This window comes from Peromyscus leucopus, chromosome 16_21 (assembly GCF_004664715.2).
Source record: "Peromyscus leucopus breed LL Stock chromosome 16_21, UCI_PerLeu_2.1, whole genome shotgun sequence".
NCBI lineage: Eukaryota > Metazoa > Chordata > Mammalia > Rodentia > Cricetidae > Peromyscus > Peromyscus leucopus.
Genome location: NC_051084.1, coordinates 61,562,679 through 61,581,971, shown reverse-complemented (window position 1 = coordinate 61,581,971; position 19,293 = coordinate 61,562,679). Strand labels below are relative to the sequence as shown.

Sequence of the window (19,293 nt, the reverse complement as noted above, 5' to 3'; positions counted from 1 at the left end):
GGTCCCAGCAGGCTTGCAGATCGGTGGAAGCAGCCTGACTGCCAGGAGCTGGAACCGGCTGAGAGGCAGCAGGACCGGAGCCAAACCACACCCAAGCGAAGCCAACAGCTATGCTCGAGAGGGACCTCTATGGAGACTCCTTGTCCCCAGCCTTTAATTAGCAGGTGTTGCAGACAGCAGAGCCTACCCGGACCCAAACAAGAAGTCTAGAAAGAACAGATGAGCCTCCTCACCCAGCCAACTGAGTAGCTAGCTGATCGGTCGCAGACTCTTCAGTGTGTTCTCCCGAATTGTTCCCAGCTCTCCCGAATTCTCCCTCCTGATGATACGGATACTGCGGATACTGCCGGCTGCCCAGGGTAGATGCGTTCTGTGTGTACAGTGATGCTTTTTGAGGCCAGCGCCTGCTCGAGTGACACTAGCTGGCATGTGGTGGCAAAGCATGTAAGGGCAAGCGCGGTCAGGAGTTCTAGCTCGAGGGCTTCCTTGGGGAGAAAGGGCACCCTGAGGAATTACACAGTGCTCCTCTCCCGGGGGTGGGGTGGGGGGCAAACTACGTTCCTCCTTTTCATTTGCTCTCTCGCATATTACCTATAGAGTCATATAGGCAGGCTCTGAGACCACTGAGCCTAGAAGACGGCAAGCATGCCTATCAGACCGGTGTAGCTTCTTTTGCTCATGTGCGCGTGTGGTTGGGGCGGTGCTTTTTAAGTCTTTGTTTTGTTTCGTTTAATATGAAAAGTATTTGAAAAGAAGACCAACCATCCCATTAGCTCGGTCAACACTAGCTGCACCAATTCTAACATTCCAGGTATAAGTTACAGAGCTCAAATTCATCTCCAAATAATAATAATAACAACAACAACAATAACAATAATAAAATAAAATTTTGAACAGCACCTGCAAACAATCACAACAAAACCTTAGTGCCCACCCCAGGTGAGGCCTCATAGCACAGGGCTGCACAGGGTGGTTCCTCCAGACAGAAATCAAACGCAAAGCTAAAAAGACTCCTTGGTGTCTTAGAAGAAGTTAGACCACTTCTTCCCTAGCATGTCCATCCAAGGAGTAGGAGTTTGTTTGTTTGTTTGTTTTTTAATGATTTATTTTAATAATTTACTTGCTAGTACCCTTTGAATCTGTGCCACTGTTCAAAGTACAGGCACACTCCGAGGTAAACGGGGTCATACAGTTCTACTGTGTGCCTATTTCCAGAAAAGACATGTAATAAATATTGTATAGATTTATAATTTATTCAGTCTAGTTTTCCATTTGGGGAATGTCAAGAAACTATTCATTGGGTTTTTCCCGAATATAAGGGAAACATGCATTGACTGTTGGTAAATCCAAGCTAAAATTACCTCTGCTAATAATAGTATTTGGTTGGTAACAACGCTAAGCCTTAAAATATGACATTATAAACAACGATACGATTCTTGGCAGAAGTTACAAAGATCTGGGACGGCCCAGAAGTCTCTTGCTTGATGGGTGGTTGGAGGTTCTGGAAGCCTCTGAGTCTGCAGCCTGGACTCTCTCAGTTTCCAAGACTTCTCCAGGCAAGGCTCTGGTTCTAATTGAGTCCATGCTGTTCCTTTAGCTGCTGTTTCTTCTCCACCCCTGTGGTTATGCCGTGATGTGCAAGGGTGTCCCCGGGATTCTGGAAGCATTTCTTTTGACCTCTACTGAGAGTGTTTGCTCTTCTGTCCTTTGCCCAACAACCAGCAGGGCCACCTGCCTGCCATCTGTGTGTCCTGCACATAATGGCATGGGATGATGTCATAGAATCTCTTTGTTGATGATTTCAGTGTGAGCCAAATGTAGCCCAGGTGAATTCTAAAATCACCCTGTAGCTGAGCTCGTACAGACTATACTCTTGTTTTAGGGACAGGGACCCTCTGACATGGTGAGGATGAATGACTTGCCGCAAGTTTTCATGGTTAGTAGTGGAAGTCGAACTAGCAGCTGGAACTTCTCATTTCTCATCCAGGTTCATCTCGCGGAAGCGGCATGTCCAAGTTTGTGGTAGGATTTTGTGGGATCTTTGGAATGGGAGAAGGAACACCATTGCTTTGGAGGGTGTCTTGGTGGTTACCAGTTAAAATGTCTTTCATACCACGCTATGTGAGTTTCCCAAATATGGAGCATCTATTCAATTTTCCTCTTTGTTGATCTGGGAGAGGCTTTTTGGAATGCATGGAATATGAGTAGCATATTTCAGTGGTTGTTCTTTGCTTTCGTTATTAGCATGTATTAATTATACACAATGATAGGTTTCATTATGGCATTCTCATACATGTGTTTTTATGTGGACTTATTTTCTACCAGCACCTTCAGGTTGGAATGTCTCAGTGTATTAGTTTTGCAAATCCAGCCACAATGGGTCTGAAGAGATGGCTTACTTCTTAAGAGCACCTTGCAGTTTTTTTTCCAGAGGACCTGGGGTTCAATTTCCTGTACTCACATGGTCACTCACAATTACCTGTAAACTCCTGTTTCGGGATAATCTGACGCCCTCTTCTGGTCCCTAGGGCCCTAGAATCACTACTGAGAAATCTCTGTGGATCATGATCTCAGTCTGGGAGAGTTGATGTTTGCAGGTGTGGAGATATCGATCATGTCTCCAGGATCACACAAGCGAGGTGTGAGTTGCAGAAGGAGAGAGCCAGTTGGATTTTCCTCAGAGACACGTATTTTAACTGTTTTCAGGGGATTACAATGACCACCAATTGGAAACTCATCATTTTGTCCTTACTGAAAAGTAAACGTATTCTGGGTATTTTTCAGCTGTCTAAACTAGATAAACAAAACCAAGCCTTAAAGTTTAGGAGCCAGAAAGATGGCTCAGTGGCTAACAGCACTGGCTGCTCTTCCAAAGGACCCGGGTTCAATTCCTAGCACACATATGACAGTTTACAACTATCTCTAACTCTGGTTCCAGGAGATCCAACACCCTTTCTGGTCTCCAGGGGCACTCAGACACACATGTGGTGCATAGACATGCATGCATGCAAAAGACCCACTGTATAAAATATAAACAACAACAATGATACATTTATTCTTTAAAAAAACACTACTTTATTCAATGCTGTGATTTCTGTTTTTTGTTTGTTTGCTTGTTTGAGACAGAGTCTCAAAATGTAGCCCTGGTTGGCTAGAAACTCACAATCTAGACCAGGCTGTCTTCAAGTTTATAAAGACCTGCCCACCTCAGCCTCCAGGAGTCTTGAGATTAAAGGTGTGTGCCACCATACCTAGCCTGTGACATCCTTTTAAAAACATCTAAAAGCACAGTTGTGACTAAAATGTCAAATTACTGCTGTGAATGCTTGATTTACCCTGCTTTTATCTCTCTGTTTTGCCTTCATTTTCCATTTTTCTAAATAACTGAAAAGAGTTTCTCAGTGTAAAACCTTCAGAACGGAGCCTTCTAAGACACAGACGTGATATAACGTTTCGTCACTTTTATTTTTACTATTAAATGAATTCATAGTATACACACCCATGTTTGGCAGAACTTCCATTGTGACCCCACTCTAATCTTGATCTGATTAATTTGGGGCTGCAGATGTAGCTCAGTGGCAGGGTGCATTTTTACAAATCGTAAGGCCATGAATTCACTCTCCAGTAACACACACACATACACACACACACACACACACACACACACACACACACACACACACACAGAGTCTTTAAAGGAATTGGGAGGAGGGTTCTGGGGGAACATACAAAAAAAATATATTCCTTTTTAACATTAAAAATTATAATAAAATAAATTTCCAGGTACAAAATGTTGGCCCTCAGTGGATTGGCTCCATTTCCCATTTCTAAATCAGAGGAGTCAGCTGACGCTAAAGTCCCCTTTGTAAAATAGTTCAGTATTTGCATATGACCCCTGCACATTCTCCTGTATACTGCAAGTCATCTCTAGGTTACTAATAACGGTTAATACAATGTAAGTGTTATGTAAAATCATGTTGCACTGTTTAAAAACAAGAGAAATTGTTATATACTCAGTAAAGACATGATTAAGATATTCCTAATCTGTAATTGCCCACAGACACAGAAAGAAAACTGTGATGGGCAGGGTGATGTGAGTGCGGATATGTTATGAGAGTTTCGGCAAAAAAGCTCACCTCCGCTAGATGAAGTTCAGTCATCCATTTCAGTGCAACTATTAAAGAGCTGGTTGATGGTGAAAGGCAGATAAAGAAGATTTAACCAATGTGGTCACACTGGGAAGCACAGATAAAGTGGTCAGTGACTTCAAGTCTGTCTTCTGAATGACCACGGTAGCTTTACATTAAGAATCAGTCAGGTAACATGAGCCATGCACCACTAAACCATCTAGGTGGACTGATCTGGTTGACCACTGGCTGGTTCTATAGGGTGGTTTGAAGAAATGCTTGTATCTAGAAGAGACAAGTTACTTCTATAAGATTATCCTTCCTGCTTAGGGTGATATGTCTGCCAAATTCTGCTGTATTTTGGAATCCAAGGAGACTGCAGGTCTAGGACAATCACTGGACACCTGAAGGAGATTTTAGCGGCCTAGAACAGGACACGTGAAAGCTGGTATTAAGTGCCTAAAGGAGATAGATGCAAGCTGGAGGCTGTTATCCTGTGTTTAGTCTCAGCTAGGGTTTCTATTGCTGCAATGAAACACCATGACCAAAAAGCAAGTTGGAAAGGAAATGGTTTATTAGGCTTACACTTCTGCCTTGCTGTTCATTGCCAAAGGAAATCAAGACAGAAACTCAAGCACGGCAGGAACCTGGGGGCAGGAGCTGATGCAGAGGCCATGGAGGGGCGCTGCTTACTGGCTTGCTTCCCATGGCTTTCTCAGCCTGCTTTCTTGTAGAATCCAGGACCACCAGCCCAGTGATGACACCACCGACAATGGATTGGTCTCTCCCTCATAGATCACTAATTGAGAAAATTCCTTACAGCTGATTCTTATGGAGGCATTTTTCTCAATTGAGGCTCCTTCCTCTCTGATGACTCTAGCTTGTGTCAAGTTGACATAAAACCAGCCAGGACAGTTACCTTGTAGGCCAAGTGAAGTGCTAAACCATCAAGAATTTTTTCAGCAAAAGCAGTTCCTAAGTGCTTGTCATACCAAGTGGTGGTTCTTTATTCCAGATACTACCAGAACCTTAATATGCATATTTTATCTTTTCAAAGTACTATCCACTTCTGCCCATTTTACTATTTTTTATTATTTTCCTGAGATATGGCTAGAGAGGAAGTCACCTCCTCTTACCTACTCGGTTACTAGACAGTCACACTGAGTAGTTCAGTGTCTTGGGCAAGTAGTTAATTAAGTACAACAAACACTGGCAGCCAGACTTCCTGACTACCAACCCAGCAGTTCTTTTTTCACCTTTACCACCTATTCAGTAAATAGTTACAAAGTGTTTTCCATATACCAGATACTATTTTAGATATGGAAACTTCTTCCACAAACAATTCCTGCCCTGAGCTAACTGGTGACTAATGAGGAGGTGAGTGGAGTACACAGCAACCATGGTTCAGGAGAGACGTGAGTAGAGAAAGGCAAGACAGGATACAAGAACTAGGCAAAGTCATAATGTGTAGGCCAGCACTAGTAAGGGCTTCTTCTTCTTGCAGAGTGAGCTGAGGTTGAATGGCTAGAACGTAGTAAGGTTGTAAGCATGGGAGATGGAGAGTGCTGGGTACTCTTCAAGAAGACTCAGTGCTGTGATCTGGGCCCAGGCCATTGGCATTGCTGGGGGTGTGGGTTCAGGGAGTAAAAGGTAAACTAGGTAGATAGTCAGCAGAGAAAGGACTAGTTTGAAAGACAAGGCATAAAGTGTGTATTGTAAACAGGTGGGCACTTGAGGAGGAGAAGACAGAGTTCCATTTTAACTATCACCAGGAAGTGGTTGGAGACCATATTGAAGGTTAGGGGTGTGAGGCCAGGGAGGTTTACTAACAGAAGAAAGGATGCTCATGGGACTGATGTTGCTATAATAGAAGTTACTGTTGGAGTTCTGAAAATGATGGGCTAAAACCAGCAGGCCTGGATTCCTGAGATGTAGGTGCAGGAACAAGACCAGACTGAACATGTTCCAGAGATGTTGACTTTGAGTGCCCATTCAAGATTCAGTTGGACACTTTTAGAGCAGTTGGTTATTGAAATCCCAAAGTCAGGAATGGTCAGGCCAGGGATATTTGGGAATCTTCTGGTAGAGACAGTAGCTGAAGTTAAGGGCCTGGGAGAAGAATCTGAGAAGTTGGATGGAGATGTGCAGAGCGGCTTCTTAGGTCCACCGCAGTTGATGAGGATGTTGAGAGCATGAAAGAGAGATGAATGGGGCTGGAGATGAGAGTAACTGTGAGAACCCATCATACTCAGGGAACATTGGAAGTAGCCAAGGGGAGAGAAATGCCTCCTTCTTGGTTTTTCCTCTGTTGTTGTTTGGTTTGGGACAACTTCTCAGAATGTAGCCTAGTCTGGCCTTGAACTCTCAATCCTCCTGCTTTCCAAGTGCTGCCTGGGATGATAAGCCTATGCCATCCCTCCTGATAGGATCCTCTCATCTTCCTTCTATAATATTGAACCTCATCTCTTACTGATGTCACTGTATTTCATTCCCTTTCCTATTATTTCCAAATAGTCCCTCTACTATCAACCCACCAAGAAGCCATACCACCCTTAGTTTGTATTGTGGCCCTTTTAGACCCAATACCAGTCAATTTTCCTCATGGCTGGTCTAGGTTAGTCTGTTCCACACTTGATTTTGGGCTAACTACTGATTCAGGCTGGAGAATTATCTCTTTAGAGTAAGATTTTTGAGGAAAGTGATGTTGTTTTAATCTTCTGTGGCCTTTGGAGTCTGGAGTTGGCCATCAAGTAAATACTTATCATTTTGCTTTTTTGTTTGTTGGTTGTTTATTTTTGGAGACAGGGCTTCTCTATGTAGCCCTGGTTGTCCTGGGACTAGCTCTGTAGACTAGGGTGGCCTCGAACTCAGAGATCTGCCAGTTTCTTGCCTCCTGAGTGCTGGGATTGAAGGTGAATGCCACCACTGCCCAACTTACTTGTTGCTGTAAGAAGTTTTCGTTGGCCAAAGTGACTGGCTTGAGCTTATCTATTGGAAGAGGATTCTTGAGGGTTGAGCTTGCAGCTCCAACAGGAGAGGGGGTGTGGAGTGAACCTGTGCAAGGACAACATCTTGAGATAGTATCTTGGTTGACTACTAACCACATCTACAGGAATATCTAAAGGGAGAGGCCAGCAGTGAGAGATGGATGGGTCTTTATTCAGAGCATCCACGAGGAATGCTAAATGTCATGCGCCTGTATCAGTATTGAGATGTCAATGTTCAGTTTTTCCAAAACTGGATTCAAACTTTACAGTTGGCCCTTTGAAGCCCCCTTCTATGTCTACCCTGGATTGGTGAAAATAAAGACCATCTGGGTAGGGTGTCAAGATGCCATAAGATAGTGTCTTAGGAATTTAGTGTTAATAAGAGAATTATACCCCATCAACATCATTATGTAACTGGAGTTTAAGGGCTCAAGTATCAGCTCCAGCATCAATAATGAGTTAGGAAATGTCCCAATATGCCAAGTAAAGACTCATGTAGTGGTGAAAATAGAGTTGGGGGATCGACTCAACACATTGGGCAGAGGAGCAGACAAACGAGTCTAGTGACTCCCAAGTTGGTCTTCAGGCACTGACGTGATAAGATGGTCTGTTATGTCATGGATAATTCCTTTGGGGTGAGAGGGTGATCAGTTCCATGAAGTTCTTCAGTCCTGGAATCTAAGGTGACTGCAGGTTTAGGACAACGACTTATCTCTGTGAAAGAAGATGAAACAGGTTAGGTTGGCAGATACTCTGAGTGATTAATGTGCTTGTAGAGACTCAGGCAGGGGACTGTCCCAAAGTAAAGATGGCGTCTTTCAATTAGTTTCTTTGTAGACCCAAATGAAGTGTCAATGGTTTTTAGCAAAACAGCATTACGTGCCCAATATGATTGTGGTTTTGTTGGTTACTCTCAAAGGGGGAATTCATATTAGGTGAAGAGGTAGTTACTAAGGAAAGAACAGAAAATAGCAACCTGTCTTTATGACAGGTTTGTAATTTCATACCCCTTAACTCCCAAAGGAAATGTAAGCCTTTCCCATCCTTAGGAAGAGGACTCAGCCCCTGGGATTCCAGAATTGATGAGCCAGATAAGGAATCATGTGCTGGATTGGAGGTAATGGCGGCTTTATTCCTGGATTACCAGGATCTAGTCTCAGGTTATACAACACTCTCAGGGTTATGAAGGAGATTTGAAGACTAGCATGGTTGCATTTTAAACATCTAACTTGCAAAGAGAATGATGATTCTGCTGTGTGTGCTTGTGTGTGCATGTGCACAAGCTCAAGTGTGAATCTACTGAAAACTATTGGGGTCCAGCCTCTCGATAGCTGTCCCCAGAGTTCCAAAAGAGACGCTACTGATGGCAAATAAATCTAAGGGATACTTTAGTAAATCTACATACACGGAACTCTTTTTTCATTCACTTTATTTTTCTGAGTCAATTCTCTCTCTACATGGCTTCTTTTCTGATCTCATGCCTAGTCCTTCCTTGCCTGATTTCTTTCTGCATTTATCTGCTGTCCCCCCTAAGTTCTATCTTAATTCTCTCATCTTAGTTCTGCCCCATCTAGGTTTTCATCCATCTAGTTCTTTCCCATCTTAGCTCCTCCCCCATCTCCTTCTTCCTCATCTCGTTCTTCCCCATCTGGCTCTTCCTCATCTTCCATCTTGTTCTTCTAGTTCTCTATTCTAGTCCTCCAATCTAGTTCTCTTCCAATGCATTTCTTACCCATCTAGTTCTTCTACTCTCTTTTTTCTTCTCCATCCTGCTCTGAAAATAAAACTGCCTTTTATCCCTTTGGCCCTTATCTCTCCAAGCTATCTCTGCTCCCACCGTTTCTGGCAGGGTGAGGGAAGTGTGCTCCATCACTAGGCAACTTGGGCAAGCAACTTCTGTCACAGCTAGATGCACCTGTAAGTAGGAACCCTTTAGTTCTGAGTTCATTGTTAAGGATGGATCTAAAACTACAGATAAGACATTGGAAAGGAGAAGGTTAAGCTTAATCAGCACATCCGCCAGGTCTTCTCAGACAGATAGTCTGAATGCTTAAGTCTGTTCTTAGCAAGTACGGAGGTATCTCATAAGATACTTTCATCCACCCAGGAATGGTCCTGGCCAGATGCTGCTAACGACGATAATGACATAAAGGCCTGAAATTAGGGATCTTGGCTGCATTGCTGCACAGAAGGTTATCTAAATATTTCATTAATAGAGGGGAAATTGTGCCCAAATGAATGATGGGAAAGCTACAATAGCAGGTGAGGAATTCATAGCAGGAAATGGCTAATAATCAAAAGTCAATATCATCAAGACTCCTTGAGCCTCAGCTTGACCTCTGGAAGGCTCTTGGCTTCTTCCAGGTATTAGCTTGTCATAATCAGCTGAAACCCTACTTCATACTATTGAGGGTTGCAGCATGTGTGCGTGCACATGTGTATGCAAGCGTGTGAGTTCCTTTGAAGTTAGTTAATATTCCTTCCATTTTACCCTGTTACTCCTCCTAGTTCCAAAGCCTCTTCCTAGTTTGTTTTCTGTGAGAGCAAAGAAGTACTCAATCTTAGTGGAATTCAACCTAGAGTCAAGAAGGGCGTGAGCGGTAGGAAAGCTGGAGGAACTGCGCAGATCGGGTGCAGGCTAGAGGCACATGACTTGCCAACAGCAGTGCTCGGGACCAGAGCTCCAGGCGTCTCTGGTGCCACTGTCGTGCATGGTCTTCACTCAGAGACTGGGTTTTCTACGTTTGTAACTAAACAGAAGTTCTTTGAATTGCAGAACATGATGGAATCCCATACTTGGGAGACTAAAATGGGAGTTTCATGTGTTCGAGGGCTAGCCTGGGTTACAGACCACAACCCTGTCTCAAAAAATAAAAGTAGGGGCTGAAGCGATATCTCATCGGTTAGAGCCCTGGATACTCTTGCAGAGGACTCAGGTTCAGTTCCTAATATGCACAGGGTGACTCACACCCATCTGTAACTCCAGTTCCAGGGGAGCCACATGCTCTTCTGACCTCCACTGGCACCAGGCATGCGTGTGGTGCACATACACACGTGCAGGCCACACATTAAATACAATACACAGAACACATGCACGAGCATAAAATAAAATAAAATTTAAAAGTAAACAATTTGTTCCCTGCCTAAAGTCTTACGTTTTGTTTCATTTGTTTGCTTTTCAGGAATCCCTCCAGTCCTGATAGAAGAACTTGAAGCAGCCTGGCTCTCAATCCACTCACCCTGGTTTGCAGAGACCCAGTAGGTCATTGCCCGCCTCAGCTGGAGCATGGACTGTGCTTTTCTGTCGTAACCCCACTACATATTTTTCTACCCACTAATACTACAGACATTAATCTCTACAAAAGGTGAGTAGACTACCTTTTGGGCTATTGTAGCCTTACTACCGAATACTTAGTACCTACTACTTAGTACCTAGTATTTAGTACCTAGCATAGAGTCTAGCCCAGAATGACCTAGCATGTTCTGAGTACCATCCCAAACCAGGCAACTTAGACATCACAACAAGGGATGCAACCAGTGAAATTATTACCCTTGTTTTCTAGATGAAGACACTGAGACCTGGGAAGTTCTAGCTGGCCGTTCAGGAAGCAGCAAAACCCGGGCTTAGCTGTAGGTTTTCCTAAACTTCCTTCACTTTTTTTCCCTTTCCTTTTATTTATTTGTTTGTTTTTATTAAGAAAAAATTTCCATTCATTTTACACACCAATCAAAGATTCCCCTCTTCTCTCCTCCCGCCCCCCAGTCTCCCACTCCCAACTCACCCCCCTGTTTGTTTGTTTTTGAGTCAGGGTTTCTCTCTGTAGCCTTGACTGTCCTGGAACTTGCTCTGTACACCAGGCTGGTCTCGAACTCACAGAAATCTGCCTGCCTCTGCCTCCCGAGCGCCGGGACTAAAAGTGTGCAGCACCACCACCAGACTTCTCTCACACTTTTATTCTTTTCATTCCTGACATTTTTCACCTGATTAGATACTTTTCTTTCAGCATTAAGAAATGTTAAATTGGGCTGTAGAGGTGGCTCAGGGGTTAAGAGCACTGGCTGCTTTCCAGAGGACCCTGGTTCAGTTCCTAGCGCCTACATGGCAGCTCACAACTGTCTGTAACTCCAGTTCCAGGGGACCCGACACCCACACATAGATATACATGCAGGCAAAACAGCAATGCACATAAAAAATAAAATTAAAAGGCAATCAAAAAAATAAAGAAAAAAGAAGAAATGTGACGTTATCTGGGCAGTAGTGGTGCAAGCTGGGCAGTGGTGGCGCACGCCTTTAATCTCAGCCCTTGAGAGACAGAGGCAGGCAGATCTCTGTGAGTTCAAGGCCAGGCTGGGCTACAGAGTGAGTTCCAGGACAGCCGAGGCTACACAGAGAAACCCTGTCTTGAAAAATCAAAGGGAGTGTGTGTGTGTGGGGGGGGGAGTTGAGAGACTATTATTCCCTTAGCAGCCCTTCTCGGGTCCCCTTTGGTTGAAGACCTTTGGAGGAAGAGGGCCATTTAGATAAAACAAGAATTTAACTTTCTTCAGAAAAAAAAAAAAAAAGCTTAGAAAAATAAAAGACACAGAAAGTGCTTGTGTATTAAAACATAATTTACTCAGTGAGTGTGCATGAAGATCATCAATTTCACAAAGTGATCTTTGTGTGCATCTGTCTGAGCACTACCTCGAAATCCTAAGTATAAAGTACTTCAGGGGCCTGAAATCTGTCGCACACAGGTGTCGTTACCCGGGAGAGGCACATCCCAAGCCACTTGCTTTCTTGAGCAGCATCTGAAGAAAAATAGAACCACCTCTGCAATTAGACTTCAGCCATATTTAGGCCACGTTTTTAATTCCTCTGTTGAATGAAGAGTTGGCATAGGCATTAAAGGTTAAAAAAATGAAGGATTACAAAGTTGGTCAACATGAGAGAGTGTGGAACTAAGAAAATGGTCACTAAAGGGACTATTGAGGTGGATTAGCCAGTGAAGATGCCTCGTTACAAACCTAACAACATAGAGTTGATCCCTGGACCCCATGTGACGGAAGAAGAGGGAACTAGCTGCGCAAGTTATCCTGACTTCTATATATGTGCCATGGCACCCAAGTGCATACACACATACACACACACACCGTACACACACACACACACACACACACACACACACGTGTACACACACACATAAACGTACACACACATGTGCACATACACACCGTGCACACACACATGTGCACATACACACACACACAAACATACACACACACATACACACCAACACATTTGCACACACACCATACACACACACACACACACACACACACGCACGCACGCACACAAATGCACACACACAAACACATGCACACACCATACACACTCGTGTGTGCACGCACACACAAACACAAACACATATGCGCACGCGCACACGAATAAAAAATAAAATAAGTGTTTCGTTTTGGTTTAAAAAAAAAAAAAAAGCTCAGCAGAATACATTCATCTAAAAACAAAAAGAAAAAGCTGGGCTGTGTTTCCACCGTCAGCCAGCAGAGGGATCTGTGTGCCTGGGCTTCTGAGACTGACCCGCTTGGCCGCATACTGCTGTACCCGGTCTAGAACAGGAGAAAGCTTTTGCAGAGGGGTTGTCCAGCACACCCAACATGCCTGTTTTTCAAGCAACGGTGGCCTCACACTGCTAAGATATCCCACAGTGTGCACTGCTCTTTCCAAATCTCACTGACAAATATAATCTGCCTTTAATGAGTTTCAGCCAATTGTTTATATTTGATTTTAAAGTTTCCAGTAAGATCAGTGAATAATTCAAGATTTGCTGAGTGCTAAAGAAATGGCGTCTTATTTATTTATTTTTATCTATTTATTTATCAATAAGCATCTATTTATTTATTAATAGCACCGGGTGGTCTTGAACTCACTAAGGAGTGCAGACTGGCCTCCCGCTGACAGCTTCCAGCCTCAGCCTTCAGAGTACTGGGATTACAGGCACGTGCCACCACGCCCAGCTGAAATGTATTTTCTTCTATCACCAACCATTTAATAATCCAAGGGCATCTGATGATTACGTTTTGGTGATATCTAGGGAATTTAGTGATCTTTAAGAGTACCTTTATGTTCCAGGCATCATTAAATCTTACTTATCACTAACTTACGCTGCGCTAACACGACCATTATACAAGAGATGCGTCTTCCTCACGCTGTGGTGAATAGTAACCGAGGAGTCAGAATGTTGTCATGGCGAGGGAGGATGCTGCAACCCTACAGTACAGAGAAAGAAAGCAAGGCCCAGAGAATTCATCTGGACCTCCTAACTTCCCCGGTTGTCTGAGCAAGCCATGCTCCGTTATGAATAGCTCTTTGGCCACCTTGGCTGTGTTTGTCTCTTAGCTTTCCTCTCTTCCCTTCAGGTTGGTCCTGCTGCGTCCTGGGGAGCCTGGACCACCGCTGCCATGACGACTGCCATCCTGGAACGCCTGAGCACCCTGTCTGTGAGCGGGCAGCAGCTGCGCCGTCTGCCCAAGATTCTGGAAGAAGGGCTTCCCAAGATGCCGTGCACAGTCCCAGAAACCGACGTGCCCCAGCTCTTCAGGGAGCCTTACATCCACGCCGGCTACCGCCCCACGGGGCACGAGTGGCGCTACTACTTCTTCAGCCTCTTTCAGAAGCACAACGAGGTGGTCAACGTCTGGACCCACTTGCTGGCGGCCCTAGCGGTCCTGTTGCGATTCTGGGCCTTTGCGGAGGCTGGGGCATTGCAGTGGGCCTCTCCCCACACCCTACCCCTGCTCCTCTTTATCCTGTCCTCCATCACTTACCTCACCTGCAGCCTCTTGGCTCACCTGCTGCAGTCCAAGTCAGAGCTGTCGCATTACACCTTTTACTTTGTGGACTACGTTGGGGTCAGCGTCTACCAGTACGGCAGCGCGTTGGCTCACTTTTTCTATAGCTCGGACCAGGCCTGGTACGAGCGGTTCTGGCTTTTCTTCCTGCCCGCGGCTGCTTTCTGTGGCTGGCTCTCCTGTGCGGGCTGTTGCTACGCCAAGTATCGCTACCGAAGGCCTTATCCAGTTATGCGGAAGATCTGTCAAGTGGTGCCGGCAGGGCTGGCCTTCATCCTAGACATCAGCCCTGTGGCCCACCGGGTGGCGCTCTGTCATCTGGCTGGTTGCCAGGAGCAGGCGGCCTGGTACCACACCCTTCAGATCCTCTTCTTTCTAGTTAGCGCCTACTTCTTCTCCTGCCCGGTACCCGAGAAGTACTTCCCCGGTTCCTGTGACATTGTGGGCCATGGACATCAGATCTTCCACGCCTTCCTTTCCATCTGCACGCTCTCCCAGCTGGAGGCCATTCTTCTAGACTACCAGGGACGGCATGAGATCTTCCTCCAGCGCCACGGTCCCCTGTCCGTCTACACTGCCTGCCTCTCCTTTTTCTTTTTAGCTGCCTGCAGCGCAGCCACCGCCTCCCTCCTGAGGCACAAAGTCAAGGCCAGACTGATCAAGAAAGATTCCTGAGGTCTGCCGAGGGGGAAAGGTGTAGAGATGTGCTACTGTGATTTGGAGAAAACTTGACACAATAATAGAAACTGACTTTTTGTTTTTAAGGCTTGATTTTTAAAATTAATATGTATTACAGGCTGGGGATGAAACTCAGTTGGTAGAGAGTGCTTAACATAGCATGCAGGAAGCCCAGGGTTCGATCCCCAGTACCATACAAACCAGTAGCAGCATTCAAGGAGGCAGAGGCAGGAAGATCAGAAGTTCTAGATCATCCTCAGATGCGTAGTGGGTCCAAGGCTAGCCTTTAATACATGATAACTTATCTAAAAAAAGGATTATTCTATATTTTCAAGGGCATGGTATGGTTATAAAATTTCAAATGCAAGGCAGGCATTTAAGAGTTTTAAAAGGGAATATTCATTTTCTATCTGGGTTATAGCCTTGCATGGGAAGGGATCCTGGCTAAGATTCATGAGATCCCAAACTAAGGAAAACCACCCCCACTCATGAACACTCAGCAGAATTCTGGATGTGGCTTCCAAAGCTGAGTCCTGAACTGGACAGATAATCAAACTGGACTGCCAAGTAAACTCTGGATGTTCCTCACAATAACAAACAGAGCAGCCACCCTATGCTGCTGGTCTTGGTAACTGAGTAAATTGACCTGTGGACTCCATCTTATTACGATTTCAGCTTGCCTAGGGTGGAAATGTCGGAATTTTCAAGAAGATTCATCAAAACCCTTTGACAGAATGGACTATTCAATGTATCTGATCTCTGGTCTCATTCACTGCAGCAATGAATGGCCCCTTTCTCAGGATACCCAACTAGCTGGCCGATTTGCCTGAAGTACTGTTCCCATCCCTAGGCTGCATGGCAATATACAGACTTCCAAAGCTATTAACACTTCCAGGAAACGCTTGGAGCCATATGAACCTTCAGGAAGCCGATTCTCATGTAATACAGAAACATCAGGAAATGCAACAGTGCCAAGCTCTACTAGAAGACCCAGCCCGAAAACATGGATACCCTCGTCTGTGCATTCCCCATGGGGACCTTTCAGTTTCTATGTGTGGACTGCAGTATTAACTGCAAGCTATTTAGGGTTGTCTTGCAGGCCAGGACATTATCTGAAGGTTTGAATGTTCTCTTTTAAAAGCTTAGCTCTACAGTTGCTCGAGGGATCTGATTCTTTGAAGAGGAACCGAGCATCTAAGGTTCAAATTTCTGTTAGATGCTGTCCCATGATGGACCAACACAGCTACCCCAAATCCAGGGTCCTCAAACAGGCAGTTCTGCCTCCGATTCAAGAAGAAACCTTAAAACAGGTCCTAGGACTGGTGAATGTGTGCTCACTGTGGTTGGCCCCTGAAGGTCCTTTGAGTAAGATTGAGGCACCTGATGGCCAAAGGCACTGTTTGCAATATTGCTGTGAGCAGCTGCTGCAGGGTGGGTGGTGCTTGCAGCTGATGTGTTCTGGCCACACAGCTCTCTCTGAGGACTGACGTCTGCATTAATCCAGTGAAGGAGGCTGTGGCCAAGGAAGAGCTGAGATACCCTCTTTTCACAGGCTGTGTTTCCTATCAGTATAAGGTCCCTGCGTATTAAAAAGGGAAGTGGTCTGTTTCAACTCCAGTGTGATGAACCTCCTCCACTATTACGTCACTTGCTAGTCTTTAAACCTTTGTGTTTTTTCTTTAATCTTTCTGTGAGAGATTTGTGAGTTTTGTGCCTTATACATGGAAATGTCTAAACATTTTATTTAATATATGCACACATGCAATTTCATGTTTTGGGTTACTGGGACAAGAAAAAAGAAGAACCCCAGAAAGCAAGAGTTGTTAACTTGTCAAATAACTATTCTTCTATATTGGGGGGGGGGGGCAGGGTCAACTGAAACTTTCCTACTGCCTTCAAAGCAAGAAAGCATGTGTCTGCTGTATTGTTTTGCTAGCTGGGTTTCTTGTTCATGGTCAAAGAGCTGAACTTCTGTGCTAACTGAGTGTCTGCACTGGCTCCCTGTTGTGTAGGCCAAGTTCATGACAAGGAATGCTATCAAAACTGAACTGGTTTGAACTAACCAAAAGATGGCAGGGGTAGGGGTCGTGTAAATGCTACAAGTAAAGGGTCTGTTTAAAATGGGGACCAGAACGTGTTAGAAGTTCTCTTTGTTATGGATTCAAAGATGGTATTCTTTTAAAAGTTGGTGGGAAAAGTGAGAGGGAAGGAGCGGGGAAGGTGCTCTTGACTGTAACTGCAGTGGTGTTGGTGAATGGAGGTTTTATCCTTTCTTTCTTTCCTCCTCCTCCTCCTTCTTCTTTTCTCTCTCTCTCTCTCTCTCTCTCTCTCTCTCTCTCTCTCTCTCTCTCTCTCTCTCTCTCTCTCCTTTTTGAGATAAGATCTCACTCAATAGCCCTGGCTGGGCCTGTAAATCATTATATAGACCAGGCTGGCCTTGAACTCTAGAGTTCAACCTGCTTCTGCCTCCCAAGTGGCAGGGTTAGAAGTGGGCACCACCACGTGTGATGAGCCTTGTGCATAGAGACCCAAGGCTCTTCTGTGCACCTGCAGGTGCACCACCTGTCACTGGCAGCTCCATGACACCATACCTGTAAAAACTGAGATAGTGGCATTAAATTTTTAGCTTAATTATACAAATATTGCCAACTAGTGATTTGGAAATGGATAAGAAAAAGAAAGAAAGAAGTGATTTCTGTGGAGTTGGGACTTGACCCCAAGACCTCCAACATGCTAATCAAGAATTCCTCCATTGACCTACTCCATTTGACCAGGCCAGGGAACAGTGTATGTATAATAGATACATTGGGAGGCATTGATATGGGGGACTGTGATCTTCCTTGAAAATACCGGTATCTAGTTAGAATAATTAAATATAGGTGGTTTTAAGTCTTTTGACTCCTTTTGGGACAGTCATTAAAACGAGTCTATCAGTGCGGAAAAGACCTGCTGAATTTAAAAGTAACAAGTAGGAATTGTAAAAAGGAGGATGGATGCCTCTTGATTTACTACCCCCCCCCCAAATCAGCATAATGTGAAAGAAAAATAGTATAAGGGAGATCATTATCTGGCTCTGCAATACTAGACATTCTCTTTTAATTAAGACTTCCAACCCATTAACATGCAAATGCCTCTGATAAAATTAAGCTGTCAGTCATCTACATTTTCTCATGAATAAAATTCTTGTAGATTTATTCAAGGCCCTACTTAGTTCAAGAAGAGGGGCCGACGGGATGCATTTGGGGGTGCCTGTTTCTCGTTTCAGAATCCTGACTTTTATTTGCTGGTGAAAGTTGTTTCTGGTTTGGGGTGTTTTGTTTTGTTTGAGATGGGTCTTTCTGTGTTTCCCAGGCTGGCCTGGGACTCCGGATTCTCCCATCTCAGGTGGCCAAGGAGCTGGGAATACAGGCTGCCTGCGCCCACACCACACCGAATTCTAATGAACTAATTTTAAAGTTCTTAAAGATGTCAGGGTTACAATTTCAGTTTTTAAGTCTCTCAATAGCAATGTGCAAGTCATCGACCGGAAGCTTGAAACAGGGGTCAGAGCCGCGACACGAGGGCCATTTATTGTGTTTCTGTTGCTCTCCGAGTTTGTCTTTGGTTACTGCTCTGTAGTTCCACCTGGATCCTCCAGACGGCGATGTTGTCTTAATCGATGATTTCTCAGCTCTTGTTACCAAGGTTTTGCCGCTACTTGTACTACCGTGTTTTGCTCGATTGCTTGATAAAGAAAATGTGGGATTATTTTCTGTCTCGATAAATCGACTTACATGAATAATCATTAAACAGTTTTTGTACATGAATTTTTGTCGTGTTAACAATATAAAGAAAACTACCTTCCTTGACCCCTTGACAAGGGCTGCCTGGACCCCAAACTCCTTCTAAAGCTGGGTTGTATTTCGCTTGGCACTGCCAGGGGGAGGAGGTAGGGACACTCCATCCATCTAAAAGTAGGAGGACATAAAAGCCTTTAAAAATAAGTCTACGGCTAATTTCTCTACTTGTGGGCTGAACAAACTACCCTTTGAAGAGCCACGGAGTTGATTGCTATGCGGATTTCAATGTAATTACATAAACATTCCTAGCTACATTCACAATTGTATTAAAGATTTTGACATTTTGAATCGATGGCCTACATTTTTTGAAATATGAAAAATATGAATTACACAAGGCAATGTAGAATTTCCAAGAACATAATGCCCGGCCCTTTGCAGAAGGAGATGTGGGTTTTCTACCAGAGTACATGTTTCTGATTTGGTAACTTTAAAAAAAAATAGAATAATCTTGCTAGCATATCTAAGGTAGAGGTTTCTACTATATCATGATTCTTATAGGAAGATGTGTTCATGGTACCTTTGACTCCAGGAGGCCTGACTAAATCCCCTCCGAAGCCATTTGAGCGGCTGAGTAGCTATGAGGCAAATAAGCGCAAAGGGCTTCCATTGCTATCGAGCAGGGGTTCTCAGCCTTCTTAATGCTGGGACTCTTTAATACAGTTCCTCATGTTGTGGTGACCCCCAACCATCAAATTATTTTCGTTGCTACTTCACAGCTGTCATTTTGCTAGTTACGAATTGTAATGTGAACAGCTGTGTTTTCCAGTGTTCTTAGGTGATCCCTGTAAACGGGTCATTCGACCCCCAGGGGGT

General features: G+C 44.4%; 1 protein-coding gene across 12 annotated transcripts in view; it reads left to right on the top strand.

Annotated features, from left to right (window-relative positions):
* Positions 1–18,447, top strand: part of Paqr8 (progestin and adipoQ receptor family member 8) — a 47,262-nt gene extending 28,815 nt beyond the window's left edge. For all 12 annotated transcript variants that reach the window (XM_028868077.2, XM_028868083.2, XM_028868080.2 and 9 more), the window contains 2 exons: positions 10,297–10,479; positions 13,532–18,447. In XM_028868077.2, the coding sequence (XP_028723910.1) occupies positions 13,574–14,638 (1,065 nt within the window). In that variant the 5' untranslated portion in view covers positions 10,297–10,479; positions 13,532–13,573 and the 3' untranslated portion in view covers positions 14,639–18,447. The remainder of the gene's footprint in view (positions 1–10,296; positions 10,480–13,531) is intronic.
* Positions 18,448–19,293: the final 846 nt, after the last annotated feature.